At 32.5% G+C, this 14,255-nt stretch overlaps 1 protein-coding gene across 1 annotated transcript; it reads right to left on the bottom strand.

Annotated features, from left to right (window-relative positions):
- Positions 1-1,437: 1,437 nt before the first annotated feature.
- On the bottom strand, positions 1,438-6,227 carry LOC133299512 (tetraspanin-3-like). Its single transcript, XM_061498984.1, has 2 exons — positions 5,704-6,227; positions 1,438-1,906 (listed from the first exon to the last, which is right to left on the bottom strand). Exons 1-2 carry the CDS (start codon positions 6,214-6,216, stop codon positions 1,562-1,564), a joined length of 858 nt encoding a protein of 285 aa, XP_061354968.1. The 5' UTR covers positions 6,217-6,227; the 3' UTR covers positions 1,438-1,561.
- Positions 6,228-14,255: the final 8,028 nt, after the last annotated feature.

Below are 14,255 nucleotides of genomic sequence, written 5' to 3'. Positions count from 1 at the left end.
AAAGGAAATGAAGAGAAGTAGAAATAAGGAACCCTTTAAATTAGATCCTGAAATTCCTAATAATTGCAGACCTAGCCTTGTGATTTTGAATCCTGATGTTCGAATATATGTGGATGGGGCTGTTAATTTAGCTACCAAAAGAGGTGCATGTGGTGGATTTATTTGTTCATCAAGTGGAAATTGGCTGCAGGGTTTTGCATACGGTATAGGGGCTACATCTCCTTTGGAAGCTGAACTTTGTGCTATTCTGCAGGGGATCAAATTAGCTATGCATCTAAATCTGAACCAGGCTTGGGTGGGAAGTGACAGCAAGGAAGCCATAGCTTGCATTGGAGATGAGGCTGCGGGCTGCAGGCTTGCTGCTCTAACAGATAGGATCAGGAACTTAGCCAAGGAATTTAAGCATTTCCGTGTGGATTATATCCCTAGAGAATGCAATGTCTTAGCAGACTCTCTTGCTAAGATAGGGTTAAACTACAAGGGTGAAGAATTATGTTTGTTTGAGTCTCCCCCTGTTAGTTTAGATTTGATATGGAATTCTTTTAGTTTGAATTTGCTGATAGAGCATGTGAATTGTAGCATGCATCAGTTACAGTTGTAGTTCTTGCTGGGCTAGGCCCTCCATTTATATCAAAAAAAAAAAAAAAAAGATGCGTAATTGTGATGCGATGCTTCCTTGGGAGATATTCCTGAAAGGATGATCTTTTGGAGCACTAGTTGGTGATGCTCATTGTGCACTCACTAAAAGTGGTGATATTTGTTGGTTGTGTTCACGAGAGCGGTGATGCTAACTGTGCACCCACCGTGGGTGGTGATGTGAGTTGTATCTTTAATTAGTGATGAGGACTGTTGTTGGATCGGTGTCCTACTTGGTACAAATGGACGATTGAAATACTTTTCAGGTGGAATAACTTGATGAGTAGTTTTAGAGGATGGATAATTTTGGTGTGCATGATTGGTGGAAACATGAATGCTTTTGGAATAGCACAAGAGAAATATTGTATAAAAACTCTTGGCACGACCATGTTATCCCTTTATTTGTGTCCATCAAAGATTATGTGGTGGCGTGTGCTAGGCACAAAGTAAGAAAATGGAATGGAATTGGATTCCATTGCGGACTTGATCATTAAGTAGAGGTACTGTGTGTACTAAAAAGCTATGTAAGTCAATGTTAGAAAATTTACAATGTTATAGATGAATCTGGCTCTTTTAGTAATGAGGTTTTAATATGCGATTCAGTTGCATTACTGTTAGAAAATTTAATAAAAAATAGACAATTATGTAGAAGTGGATTTGTAATTGTAATTGCACTATATACTGGATTCTGAATATAATTAATTTTGTAAAATCATCTAATGTATTAGGTGATTACGCCAAAATTCATGTATCAATGAAAATTGAGTATGAAAAAGATAAACTAAACACATCACAGGGCGGAAAAACCGAAGATCAAACCAAATTTAAGTTACTAAGTCTTTGATACAAAACCATGAGAGCAACTTAGGGATATGGTGAGAGTAAAAAAAAAATCATAACATGTGAGATAAGTCAATGATTGCAGCTAGAAATGAATTCTACTTGGTTGTGCCTTTTCCATCCTTGCTTCCCCGGAGGGTTCATCGTTATCCATCCTACGGTTGTTCCTATATGCTGTATAAGCAATGATGTAAACAATCACAAGTATGATCATGACAACAATGTTGATAACAGAGACCTTCCTCCAACTCTTCTTGAGACTAGCCAGCACACCAGCTTTGCAAGAGTCACAAGCATAACAAAGCAATTGTTGGTCATTGCTCCAACTAGTGCAATCTGGGTTGGTTCCCACTACTCCTCCTCCTGGGCTCCACACTGTCTCATTCTGATAGATATAACCACACTCTGTTGGGGGCTTGCAACAACCAGACTACAAACACAAAAGGAATAATAATATTCTGTTAATAAATTACATGACATATATATAGGTTTTGTATTTAACTTTGGAGACAGTTATATTTACAAATTTTTTGTTTACAAACTACTCTGTGTACTTCCGAAAGTATATTAGATTATATTATGTATTTGAAAAAATTTATAAATTTTTTTTTGTAAATGAATCATTCCCCTGTAACTTTACCCTTAATTTGCCTCTCGTTACAATCAAGCTATATTTATTTTTCTTCTTTCCCATATAAATGCAGACAGTTGCGAAAATTACTATGGCCTGCAATCATAAGTTAAGAAGACTTTTTTTTTATTGTTATAATTAGTATCCCAATGATTTGGGCATGGATTGCAACATGTGCATGCGGGGCAAACGCTAGCCCAAGGACCTAAAATGTGAAAACTTAAAAGCTGATAATCTGTGGGCTCTAGTCCACTAATGATGAAGGCTGGCTGAGTGAGACGTAACAGCTACCATATGGGTCACGTGTTGAGCTATCATAAAAATTCAGGGGAATAGATTCTCTTATGTGAAAAAGTGATCATATTATTTGATCATAATTATTTATTGACGATGAGATAAGAGAGAAGAATGTATAATTTTTAAATGAATGATTATAATCAAGTAACATGACCACGTGATCACTTTTTTATATGAGAAGATTCATTCCCAAAACTCAGTCTTAATAGTCGGCGGCTTAAATCATAAACTCATTTACCATATGCACATCAGCTATATATTAATATTTAATCATTGCTAGCTACACTATGAATAATTAATTTGAGTTCAATTATATATAATTACAAGGGAATTTACAAACCACTCATATTTACTAACTTAAAATTAAAAATAATTATTAACAATTATTATTCTCTTGTGATATGACTAGCTTACAGAATACATACTTATATACATAACATCTTACATTTGTATGCTCTTTATAAGTTAATTAAAACATGATTCACATTATTTTTTGTAAACTTCTGTTACGTAGGCATATCCGCATATGAGAATGGAATTATTTTATATTTTTAACATTTTTAAAGAATAAAAATGGAACAAATACTCTTTTATTATATAATTCATCATACATATCAATTGTTTTTATATTATATTTATTAAAAAAATAAAAAATAAAAAATAAAAATACATCATATAATAAACTGTATATATAATAAATTTGGAAATAATCTTGGTCAGGATTCCCACTTCCTTTCATCTTGTCCTACTTACCATACTAGAAAACAAAAAAGACAAGGATCCCACACCTAATGACAACAATATGGCTACCCAACACTTACAGAGTTCAAATGTTTATAAGTAATATTTTTGTTTTTTTTTTCTTCTAAAGGTGACTTTCTTTTACAACAGTACTATCATTTGATACAATAAATCTTACAAAAGAATGAGATTCTCATAATCAAATAATTAAGATTAATGTAATTTTTATCCTCACCCCCAAGGGCCCGGCCAGTTCCATTCACACAGGAATTGATCTTTTTATATGAAGATTTTACATAAGATCAAGTGAAGAGAAAGATAATTATAAAGACTTTGCACATGATCTCATTAATATTGATAAGGTCTTATTGTTTAATTTTTATTTATCTCTTTCTTTAAATAATATCATATAAAAAAAATTACATAAAAGAGTGCATTCCAATCCAAACATTAACTAGCAACTCTACTAAATGGATAATGGAGTTCAATGAGGTAAAAAAAAAAAAGAGAGAGAGGGAGAAAAAAACTATTTTAAAAGGATGGTGTAGCTGTGTAAAGTGGAGACGAAAGTTCGTAGATATAGCCAAAAACAAAGGGAAGTTTGTAATTCGCTAAAGCCCCCAACTAACAACATGACCCATCGGTTTAATTTATTGAGCTTATGTCATATGCTTCAAATTCTTAAATGAGTCGACGTGACTCGTGAGAACTTGTGGGTCAAGTTTTAACATCAATAACGAGAAAATTATTTGATATATATTTTAAGGGTTTTATAATTCTCATTTAACATGAGAATTCAAATTTTTCTACACACTCTTCGATTTCCGTGCTCACATGGGTCCTACATATAATTTTTTCTAACACATGGGTCCCACATGCTTTTTATCTCTACAACATGATAATTGAATTCTCATTTAACATGAGAAAATCAAAACCCATATTTTAATAATGTAGAAATGCATTATTAAATAACAAATTAACTATTTTTTTATACTAGTCAAAACTAAACCAAATTATTTATATAATGTTAAAATTGTTTGAATTCCATACAACTAATGCACACTCCCATTTAAATGTAAACAATTTTTATACTAAATTCAAATAAAATCATTCATAAATCATACTAGCTATTTCTTTTATAATTCAAAGTTTCATAATTGGATAAGATATTTTGAAAACAAATTTATCTGTAAAGTGTATAAATAAAGTTATTTGGATATTTAATTTAAGGATTTAATGTCTCTCATGTTGTAAGAGATAATTTTATTTCATATACACACATAAAAATATACGGGACCCAATTTGTTTTTTCTTTGTTTTCTTTTTACATAGTCTCACATGGACCATACACACTGTTATGTGTATATAAGAGATAATTTTATCTCTTATAATATGAGAAATATTAAATTCTTAATTTAATTTGAAATATATTGTAATATCAACTTACTAATTAAAAGTTTTAAAATGAATGCATCATTAAAAAACAAAACCGTATAAATAAATAAAAAAATGAATACATCAGTATTACGTATTTTACAAACAAAGGCACCTAATTTTTTTTTATAAAATCACATAATGCATTAATTATCAGCAACGTGGCTATCGAATCATGCGGACCGGCCACTGTCATAACTCATAAACTGATAAATAATCCACACTATATTATTCTTATTATGTAAAATCTTTGTCTGGTGTCTTATATTTTGGACACAATATGTGACGGTGAGTGGTGACATATTTTAATTAGTATCTAACAATGACGCCCTTGTCCAAATGTTTATCAACTATTGTTCCTATTATCTACACACTGATATTTTATTTTATTTTTCATTTCTTATTAATTATACCTCCATCGTTAACATGGGCAGCAAGAAATGGATTGGCCCACGAACCACGCACATTTTTCGGGGCCAGTGTAGTCAAAAGTCAAATCCCTTCAATTCGTGCCTCACATGCCATAGTATTCATTTAATTGCAAGGAAGATGAGGAGGAATCAGATGACTCAGATCTACCCATCCAAAGAAGTGCAAGCACTTCATTCGAGTTCTTTCTCCACTACCCATACTTCCATTTATAAGCACAAAACCAAAACTTTCTAGCAAAATTATAAACAATTGATTCAAAACATTATTATTGGTCTCAAAACACAAAAAACTGTCTAACTTAATTACCTAAGAAATATTTTTTTAATAAGCCATTAGTAAAGAGAAATTTAGATAATTTACCTAATCATACAGGTTTGAATCTCAGTATTACTATTATATATAATTATACAAAAAAAAAGTTTTAATTTTAAAAATAAGTTATTCTACCTACCTTTGCCTATCATTTTCTAACATATTAGATCAGAATCTTAACTAACATTTATCTTTCTCTCTTCTTCTTTTCTTGAGATTCTGATCTAACGATATTGGAGAGTGATAGACAAAGTAATCAGAAAAAATAAATAATAAATAGAATAACCTATCCCTTAATCTTAATTTAGCATAAAAATAACCCAGAAGAGCATGTATATTATCCAGATTCAACCAAAAAAGTAAAAAAAAATAAAAAATACCTGAATAGGAGTGAGATTTCTGAGGTAGAACATATCAGCAGTTTCAGGGACTCCACCAATGGTTCTTCCAAGCTTACTACAAATCTTAGAATCCCTAATACAAGAGCTAATGTCTCTCCAATAGCTATCACTGGCAACGCGTTCCTCCAACCAACCCGTGTAGTCTTGAAGGTAATAGTCCAAGTAAGCACGGTTCTGTATCGCCCTGCCTGAGCCCTTGTCGGTGACAACATAGGCGAAGATGATGAATCCGACGAGAACGGCGATGATGAAGAACATGACAACGAGGTAGAGCCTCATGAGGAAGGTGTTGCGGTAACATGCACCGGCAAAACCAGCTAAGGAGATGACCATGATGCTTACTCCGATGATGATCAATGGCCACTGAAGGAACTTGAGGCAATCCGTGTTGTTGGCTCTGCTGCTCAGCCATATCCCACCTCCTAGTATTGGAACTGAGAGCAAAAACGTCAAGAAGTTTAGTAAACCTATCAAGTGGTTGCTACTTCTCATCTTTTATCGATCTTCTTTAATTTCTGTTTTTTTATGATCCTTCTCCTTCTTCCTCTTCAATATATATATATATATATATATATACACGCTGTTTCTTTTTACATCAGTGTAAAACTAACACCACATCTCAATTGTTAATGGACAGAAATCATCGATTAATATTTATAGTGTAATTAATGATTAATTAATTCATATGACTTTCTATAACCATTAGAGGCACGAAAATCAACTATTGAGATGTAATGTAAGACTTATTAGTCTTATACCAGTGTAAAATAATCATGATCCTCTCTCTCTTTATAGATATATATAATTTTATTAATCTCATGTTAAAGGTGATAGTTATCTCATGTTATTGAGACAAACTAGTAGGCTCCACCACATAAAAAAATAAAAGAAAAGAAAAAAAATGTGGCACAGTTATCGAATGGTGTGTAAGAGAAAAAACTTATGTCATGTGATATAAGAATAGTTTTTGTCATATATATATATATGTGTATGTATGTATATTAAGATCAATTTATACTATGTAAAAACAATAAATCTTATGCTCAATTTTATCGTAAATCTTAATCGTTAATTTATATGTATATATGACGGTTTGTAATTTATTAAGAATTAATTAATGTAACCTAATGAATTATCACCATGTGAAATTGAGAATTAAAATTTAATGTAAAACTTATTAAAATTTAATAAATTTATTATTCTTAAACTCGTCTAATTGATGCTATTTATATATACATATAGGCAATAATAACAAGAAGAAGAAGCGTTTGTTAGTTGTTAGATGCAGGGTCCAGCGTCGGGGAAAATGACCATATTGTCACTTTTTAAGAAAAAATTTACCGGATTGCCACATCAAGAAATTTTTTTGTCAATATGCCACATTACAATCTCGTTAGTCTGACAAATGGGAATGAATTGGACACGTGGCAACATCTGAATGGTCAACTATTCTAGCTAAGCAGCCCAGCGCGAATGACAGAATGCTGACATGTGGCAAAAGTACAGATATCATGTACTTTTGCAGAGAATGCCTGCACTTTTGCCACATGTCAGTATTCTGTCATTCGCGTTGGACTGCTTAGCTAGAATGATTGACCATTCAGACACTGTCACGTGTTCAATTCATTCCCGTTTGTCAGATCAGCGGAATTGTGACGTAACATTTTGACAAAAAAAAAATTTCTGACATGACAATCCAATAAATTTTTATTAAAGAGGTGTGAGTTTGGTCACTGTCCCAAAGCATCATATATATTGTAATTGTGTGATTGAGAGTTCGTAAATAAAAACGACAACTTGCTGCGCATGTAGACAGGTGTCCGTTAGATTTAGTTGGTAGGAAATGACTCAAATTGCCTCTTTCTTTTGAAAAGGCTACACAGTTATTGGTTCATTTACTTTCTTGAAAAAATTTCTCAATCGATGGTAAATATGTAATTAGCAATCGTATAACTAATGAAAAATTATTGTTAATTAGATGTCTAAGTTCGAGACGATGAAATGGAAAAAATAATATTGAGAAAGTCGTTTCCAATATGAATAAAAAAAGGAAAAATTATTAGACAAATTCAATTGAAGGTGATAATTGTAATTTTATTTTGGGTTTAATTTTTCTCATATGATAAGAGATAAAATTATTTATTACAACATAAAAAATATCAAACTCTTTTTTTTTTACATAAAATTTTAGTTAATTCTATTGAGATCGGCCAAACCTCAATCTCTTTAGGAATTGTTGAAAGAAATTATATTTCAATCATGAAAAAACAGACGACTGAGGGGTTCTAGTATGTTTTGTTCTTATGCACAAGTGTTACAAATTTTATTCTCTAAGTAACCCCCTGCCACGAATCATTGACATCCATGCATATTGACAAACCACCTACCCATGAAAAGAACGGGAACAAGTTTTGTTTTTATTTTTAATTTTTTGAAATTAAAAACGTTTTTATTATGACTTGTGAGTTGTTGTGACTTTGATTCAATTCTCCACTTGGTTTATCAATGGGCTTCAAGTCTTCAGCCACGCAAAAATGTTTTTTTTTTTTTTTTGCCTTATTCGTGGTTGTTGGAGAGTTTGTCGAAATATTATTTGGTGTTTTGATTTTATTTTTATTTTATTGAGTTTAATGTTTCTATTTTTAATGCAGAAATTTTTTTCTGCTACATTCACATAATAAAAATAAATAGGTCTGATTATATGAGTGTAGCAGATAAAATTTTTTTACAATAAAAACATAAACATTTTCCCCTATTTTATTTTATCTTTTTTTTTTAGTTGGCCTTTCATTTTTATTTTTCTATTTTATCTTTGATCTTTTATTAGGGTGACAAAAATATGAGTTGAAAACAGTACTTTAATTAGGATTGACTCGTAACTCGTCAAAAATGAGTCGGGTTGAATTGGCAAAAATGAGCTACCAGCTCGGAAAAAAACGAGCCAACCCCCGGGTCCAACGAGCTAGCTCGCGGGTTGAGTTTTTTTTTTTATAAAAAAATACAAAATATAATATACAAAAATGGACAAAACTCACACATGCTGTCATTGTCTTTCTTCATTCTTTAAACGTAAGTCCATAATCTTCTCACATCTGTGCCATTTTTATATTGTTAGGCTGTGTTAGCTCTATTTAGTTCAAATATCTTACCCACTTGGTAGCAAGTGGTTCTGATTGTTTCTTGATGTTGGTGCAAATTTGTTGTGCAGAAAATTCGACACTAGAATATTTTCTTTTATTTCTCATTTTGTAACCTTTTGTTGCTCATGGAAGCCACATAGCTGGTGCATTAATACTACAGGTTCATTTAAATAAGCTGAAGATGAGCCAACCAGCGAGCAATTTTTGAGCCAACCCGCGAGCCAACCTTAACCCAACTCGGGTTGGGTTGGATTTTCTGTCTCGTTTTTTTTCCCGAGCAAACCCTAACCCGACTTATTTTTTTCGGGTTGCATACGGGTTGGGCCGGATCGAGCTGGGTTAATCCGTTTTGCGAAACCTGACTTTAATGATCTAAAACAATATACATTTATATTACGAAATAAAGTAATTTTCTTACAATTTCTCAAGTTTACTTTTGTTTGAACTTTGAAGTTATTGATTTTCCTATTTTAAAATACTCATCCCGTTTATTTTCTTTCAATTTTTTTATTTCGTAAATCAATAATGAATTAATTTTTTGGTAATTTTATCTTTACTTCTTGATATCTTCGTCGATTGAAATAAAAGAAAACACTAATATACTGAAAAAGTAATTTAGTCAAATAAAATCATATTTTTTAAAATTAAAATATTTAATAACTTTTTTATTATTGTATAATTTTTTTATAATTATCTTAAAATGAAGGAACTAATCATCAATGGAATATTGCAAGTCCAAGTTCCAACAGATTACCGGAACGGAGGAAAAACAAAACCCACAAGGTTAAGCAACTCCGAAGTAATCTACAAACGTTTTCTTGATTGCGGGGGAAGTCTTCAGGTGCACGTGAGACCAACAATAGAAATGTGTGCATATTTCTTATTTTTGGTATTCACGTAATCTGGTTACTTTGTTCTGTAATAGCCGACCAATAAAAAAATAAAAAAAGATGTCTTAGCAACTATATAAAATTTGAATTTATTTAACAAAACATATAAATAAAGGAAAAATATTTATTATTTTAAATAATATAACTTATGTTATTGTAAGTCTTTTGGTACATATTTGTTTGTCTTTTATACTTTTTCTCATCCATAATATTCTTTCATTTTTTATGAATAAGAGAGAATGTAAGAGACCAAATATGCATTAAAACACGATTATTTAACTTAAAATCAATGTTTTAAAACTCGGACTAGACATCGATTCGGTCAAGATATTGAATTACTGAATCAATGTTCAATCGGATTTCAAAATAATATATAATAAATATTAAATTATGAACATTATGTTCAACAAATAAAAATGGTCTAGTGATAAGCCTTTTGATCCGCAAACAAGCGGGCTCAAGTTTGAATCTCGTTGCTTGCAAAATATATATATTTTACACAATTTAACATAAATTCGATTGAATCCGGTTTTCGATATGGTTCAACATCGGTTGAACCCGATTTTGGTTTGCGTCAATTGGTTCAAGTGCATAACCGATCAGAGGGCATCAAGTTACCGAAACTCGGGTCGAGCTGACTGGTCCGAGTCGGGTTTTAAAAACTACTTAAAATGACACAAAGTTGTGTCATTTAAAATGATAAAAGAAATTCAATAATTACTTTTATAAAAAAAATTAATTTTGTTGACTAATCTTGAATGATGTTAGGAACTCAATAAACTGATATGACATTAGTTAAATAATATAGTTGTTAACAAAAATGGGAACGAAAAAATTTATTTCTTGATAATGAGAGAATGTACATGAGCTCCTATTTATAGCAAGGAAAGAGGAAAAATATCGAGCTTAAAAAAGAATAACAGAAAATGAAATGGTTACAACCATGCTAACTAAATAACAACCTTCAAAATATTAGCTAACAGCGAGAGTTACGTCCATCTATTGTGATTGGTAGCACGTAGGGGTGTAAATGGGCTGGGCTTTGGCCATCCTGGCCCAAGCCTACGTCAAAAAAAATTCAACCTATCTAGCCTACTGGCCTATTAAAGGCTTTATTTGTAGGCCAAGCACGACCCATTTTCAAAAATAAGAAAGCCTGACATGGCCTACAGGCCTTGTAGGCCTCCCACTATATATACTAAGCAAAAAAAGTAATTGTATAGAGCAAAGAAAGTTCCATTCATGCATGCACTAGTACTTCTCATAAGAAAAAAAATGACAAACAAGAAAGAGTCAACATAATACCTCAGCTCTAGAATGTATATCATAGAGAAATAGAGTCAAATAAATGGGAAAAATAAGAAAAATACAATTACTGGATGCTGAAATAAAGTCTACAAGAGAATGTCATTCATCTAAAAATCTTTAAACCACCATCAAAACAAGAGAAAGAAGAGTATTATTGAAAGATCTTCATCGGTAACATCATAATCCAGCAAGATACCCATTGCTCTATGGTATTAAGCTGCAACAGCATGTAAAATTTGGAGACATTAGACAAGTTTTCCTTTCATAAAATAAAATAGCACAAAAAATAAGGGATATTGGTATTTGGTACTTTGTGTCTTTGCCACATAAAATAAATATTATTTTATTATTTTATTTTAATAAATTAAATAGGCCAGCCTATAAGGCTGTAGGCCGGGCTTGACAAAATTGGCCTATGGCCTATTTTTTAAAAAAGCTTTTTTTATAAGCCTAAGTCTACTGTACTTTTCTGAAAGGCCGGGCCTAGGCTGGGCTCAATGTAGGCCGGGCCGTAGGCTGGGCTGGGCCAGCCTGGCCCATTTACACCCCTAGTAGCACGTGTGTAAATCATTGAAGCTGCATGTGATGAAACTTGAGACTTGTCAAGAGATGAAGCTTGAGACTTTGGTGGGCTGGGCCGTTTTGAGTCCAAAATATCTTAGCCTGGTAATAGCCCCCCACCCCCACCAAGGTGGCATAAAAGGTTAATTACGCTCAACTTGGAGATGAAGGAATTGAAGGTTGGTGCAGATAAAGGTTTTGTAAAGACGTCTGCCAATTCAACGGAGGATAAAACTAGTAACAAATGAACAAGCCCACGAAAAACCTTTTCACGTGTAACATGACAATCCAATATGTTTGGATTATTCGTGAAAAGTAGGGTTGTGGGCCAAGTATATAGTAGACCAATTGCCACAGAATATGGAGGCATGCATGGACCATGGAATGTGAAGATCTTGGAACAAGTATTGATCCATTGGACTTCACATGTCAATGCAGCTAGGGCTCGGTACTCTGCTTCGGAAGAGGACCTTGACATAGTGGATTGTTTCTTAGATTTCCATAAAACTAAAGATGGGCCAACAAAAACACGGAATCTAGTAACGGAGCGACGCATGTCAGAGCAGTAGGCTCAGTCAGCGTCTGTAAATGCTCTAACATATAGATTACCAGATCCAGCAAAAAATAAACTAGTTCCTGGGGAGCTCTTAAGACCGAAGAATGCGATGATCTGTAGAAATATGGACATATGTTGGACGTGAAAAAAATTGAGAAAGTTGATGAATGATGAAGCATATATCAGGTCGTGTAATGGTCAAGTAAAGTAGACAATCAATTAGTCTACAATAAGGGGCAACATCAGTAAGGAGAATGCCTTGGTCGCAAGCAAGTCGAACTAAAGCATCCATGGGAGAAGACATTGACATGGCTCCTAACAAGTCAACATAAGAAAGCAGTTCGAGCGCATATTTGCACTGATTAAGAACAATGCCATTCTCTGAGCGTGCCACTTCAAGGCCTAGAAAATAACCTACGTGACCAAGGTCCTTGATCTTGAATTGTTGATCAAGATAAGCTTTCACACGAGCAATTTCATCAAAGAAATTCCAAGATAAAATAATATCGTCCACATAGACTAAAAGAACCATGAATGAATCCTCATTAACAAGTGTAAACATAGAGTGTGTTAGGAATGTGACTTCCACACTCAAGAGGGGGGTGAATTTAACATTACAAACTTTTCGCCAAATCCCTTCTAGTTTCTAAATTATCATTTTAAGCAAATTTTGATATATGAAAAGCTAATCAATACATTCAAACAACCCATAACATATAACATATCACAACTATAGAACCTATGCTAGCACATACAAGATATCAAAGAAATAATTAAGGTGCTAGAAATAAAGAGTTTAGAGAATTGCAAACATGATATATCCTGGTTCGGTCACCACCATTTGTGACCCACATCCAGACTGAAGTTGATCGATCAATTTTTCACTATAGGCCAAGCTTCATGGGTGCTTGACAAACCTTTACAACCTCTAAACTTCCGGGTGCTTAGAAACCTTACAATCCACTAAACTTTATAGGTGTTTAGCAACCTTATAACCACTAAGCTTCACAGGTAATTAGAAACCTTTCAACCACCAAGCTTCTTGGATGCTTGGCAACCTTAAGATATGATTTTAGAGTAGGAGAATGATGATCAAATGATAACTCTCTCAAAGAGCAAGTATAGAAATTGAAGTTCTAAATGAATGTTTTTGAAGCTCTTTCTACTCTCAAAATACTCTTAGAATATGTAAAAATGAAGTCCTAAACATTTTAAAGTCGTTGGGAATGCATATATAATGTTTTTATTGAAAACTAGCCATTTATAGCCGTTATATGCATTCTAGACAATGGGTAATCGATTACTTTTCGTCGAGTAATCGATTACTTGATGAAATAATCAATTAATTTCTTAAAGTAGTAGATTACTTTCATATGCAACTTGACAACAAGAATATTATTTCATATTTTGGGCAATAACTTGAGTTATTCTTATCGAATTGATATGATCTTGGTCTCTTTGGAAAGATAAAAGAGAGATCTACAACTTCTATGTAGAACACAAGATCAAAATCCATCATATTTGATATGAGAAGTCGTATGGAAGACAACATCAAACTTATGCAGTAAATTTGAGTTTAAATGTCTTCTATCTTGCTTGCAGCCACTTTTTATGAAAGATTTTGACTTGATAAATATATTTTGTAGTTATAAATCGTGTCAAGGATATTTTCCATGGGTTTTTCAAATTTCTTTCAAGTATATAAAGGTTATAAATTGTGCAATTTGAAAAACACGTTTACTTTGAGCAAAACTCTGAGCTCATGCAATGCAATCTACCATATATCCTTATATATAGGTCTAAGTCCTAGAGATATAATTCTAAATAATATTTTGGACTTAACTTTTTATCGTATTGCTTGGACCTTTATGCTTCTCTTGACTTTTGCACTTGCACTTGACAATACTTGGCCTTTTTTTGGTTTTGATCCTTTTCACCATGTTGTAATATTGAACTTCTTTAGATGTTGTTCATGGTTTGTTTCCTTTGATCTTCAATGCTTATCCTTGTTCTTGCCATTTTGATGACTCATCAGTCTTCTTGTATGACTCATATATTGAGCTTCTTCACATAGAC

This window comes from Gastrolobium bilobum, unplaced genomic scaffold (genome assembly GCF_033153095.1).
Source record: "Gastrolobium bilobum isolate Gb01-03AN ecotype WA unplaced genomic scaffold, APGP_CSIRO_Gbil_v1 utg12016, whole genome shotgun sequence".
NCBI classification, from domain to species: Eukaryota; Viridiplantae; Streptophyta; class Magnoliopsida; order Fabales; family Fabaceae; genus Gastrolobium; species Gastrolobium bilobum.
The sequence above is the reverse complement of the archived record's forward strand: the minus strand, read 5'-3'. Positions and strand labels throughout refer to the sequence as shown.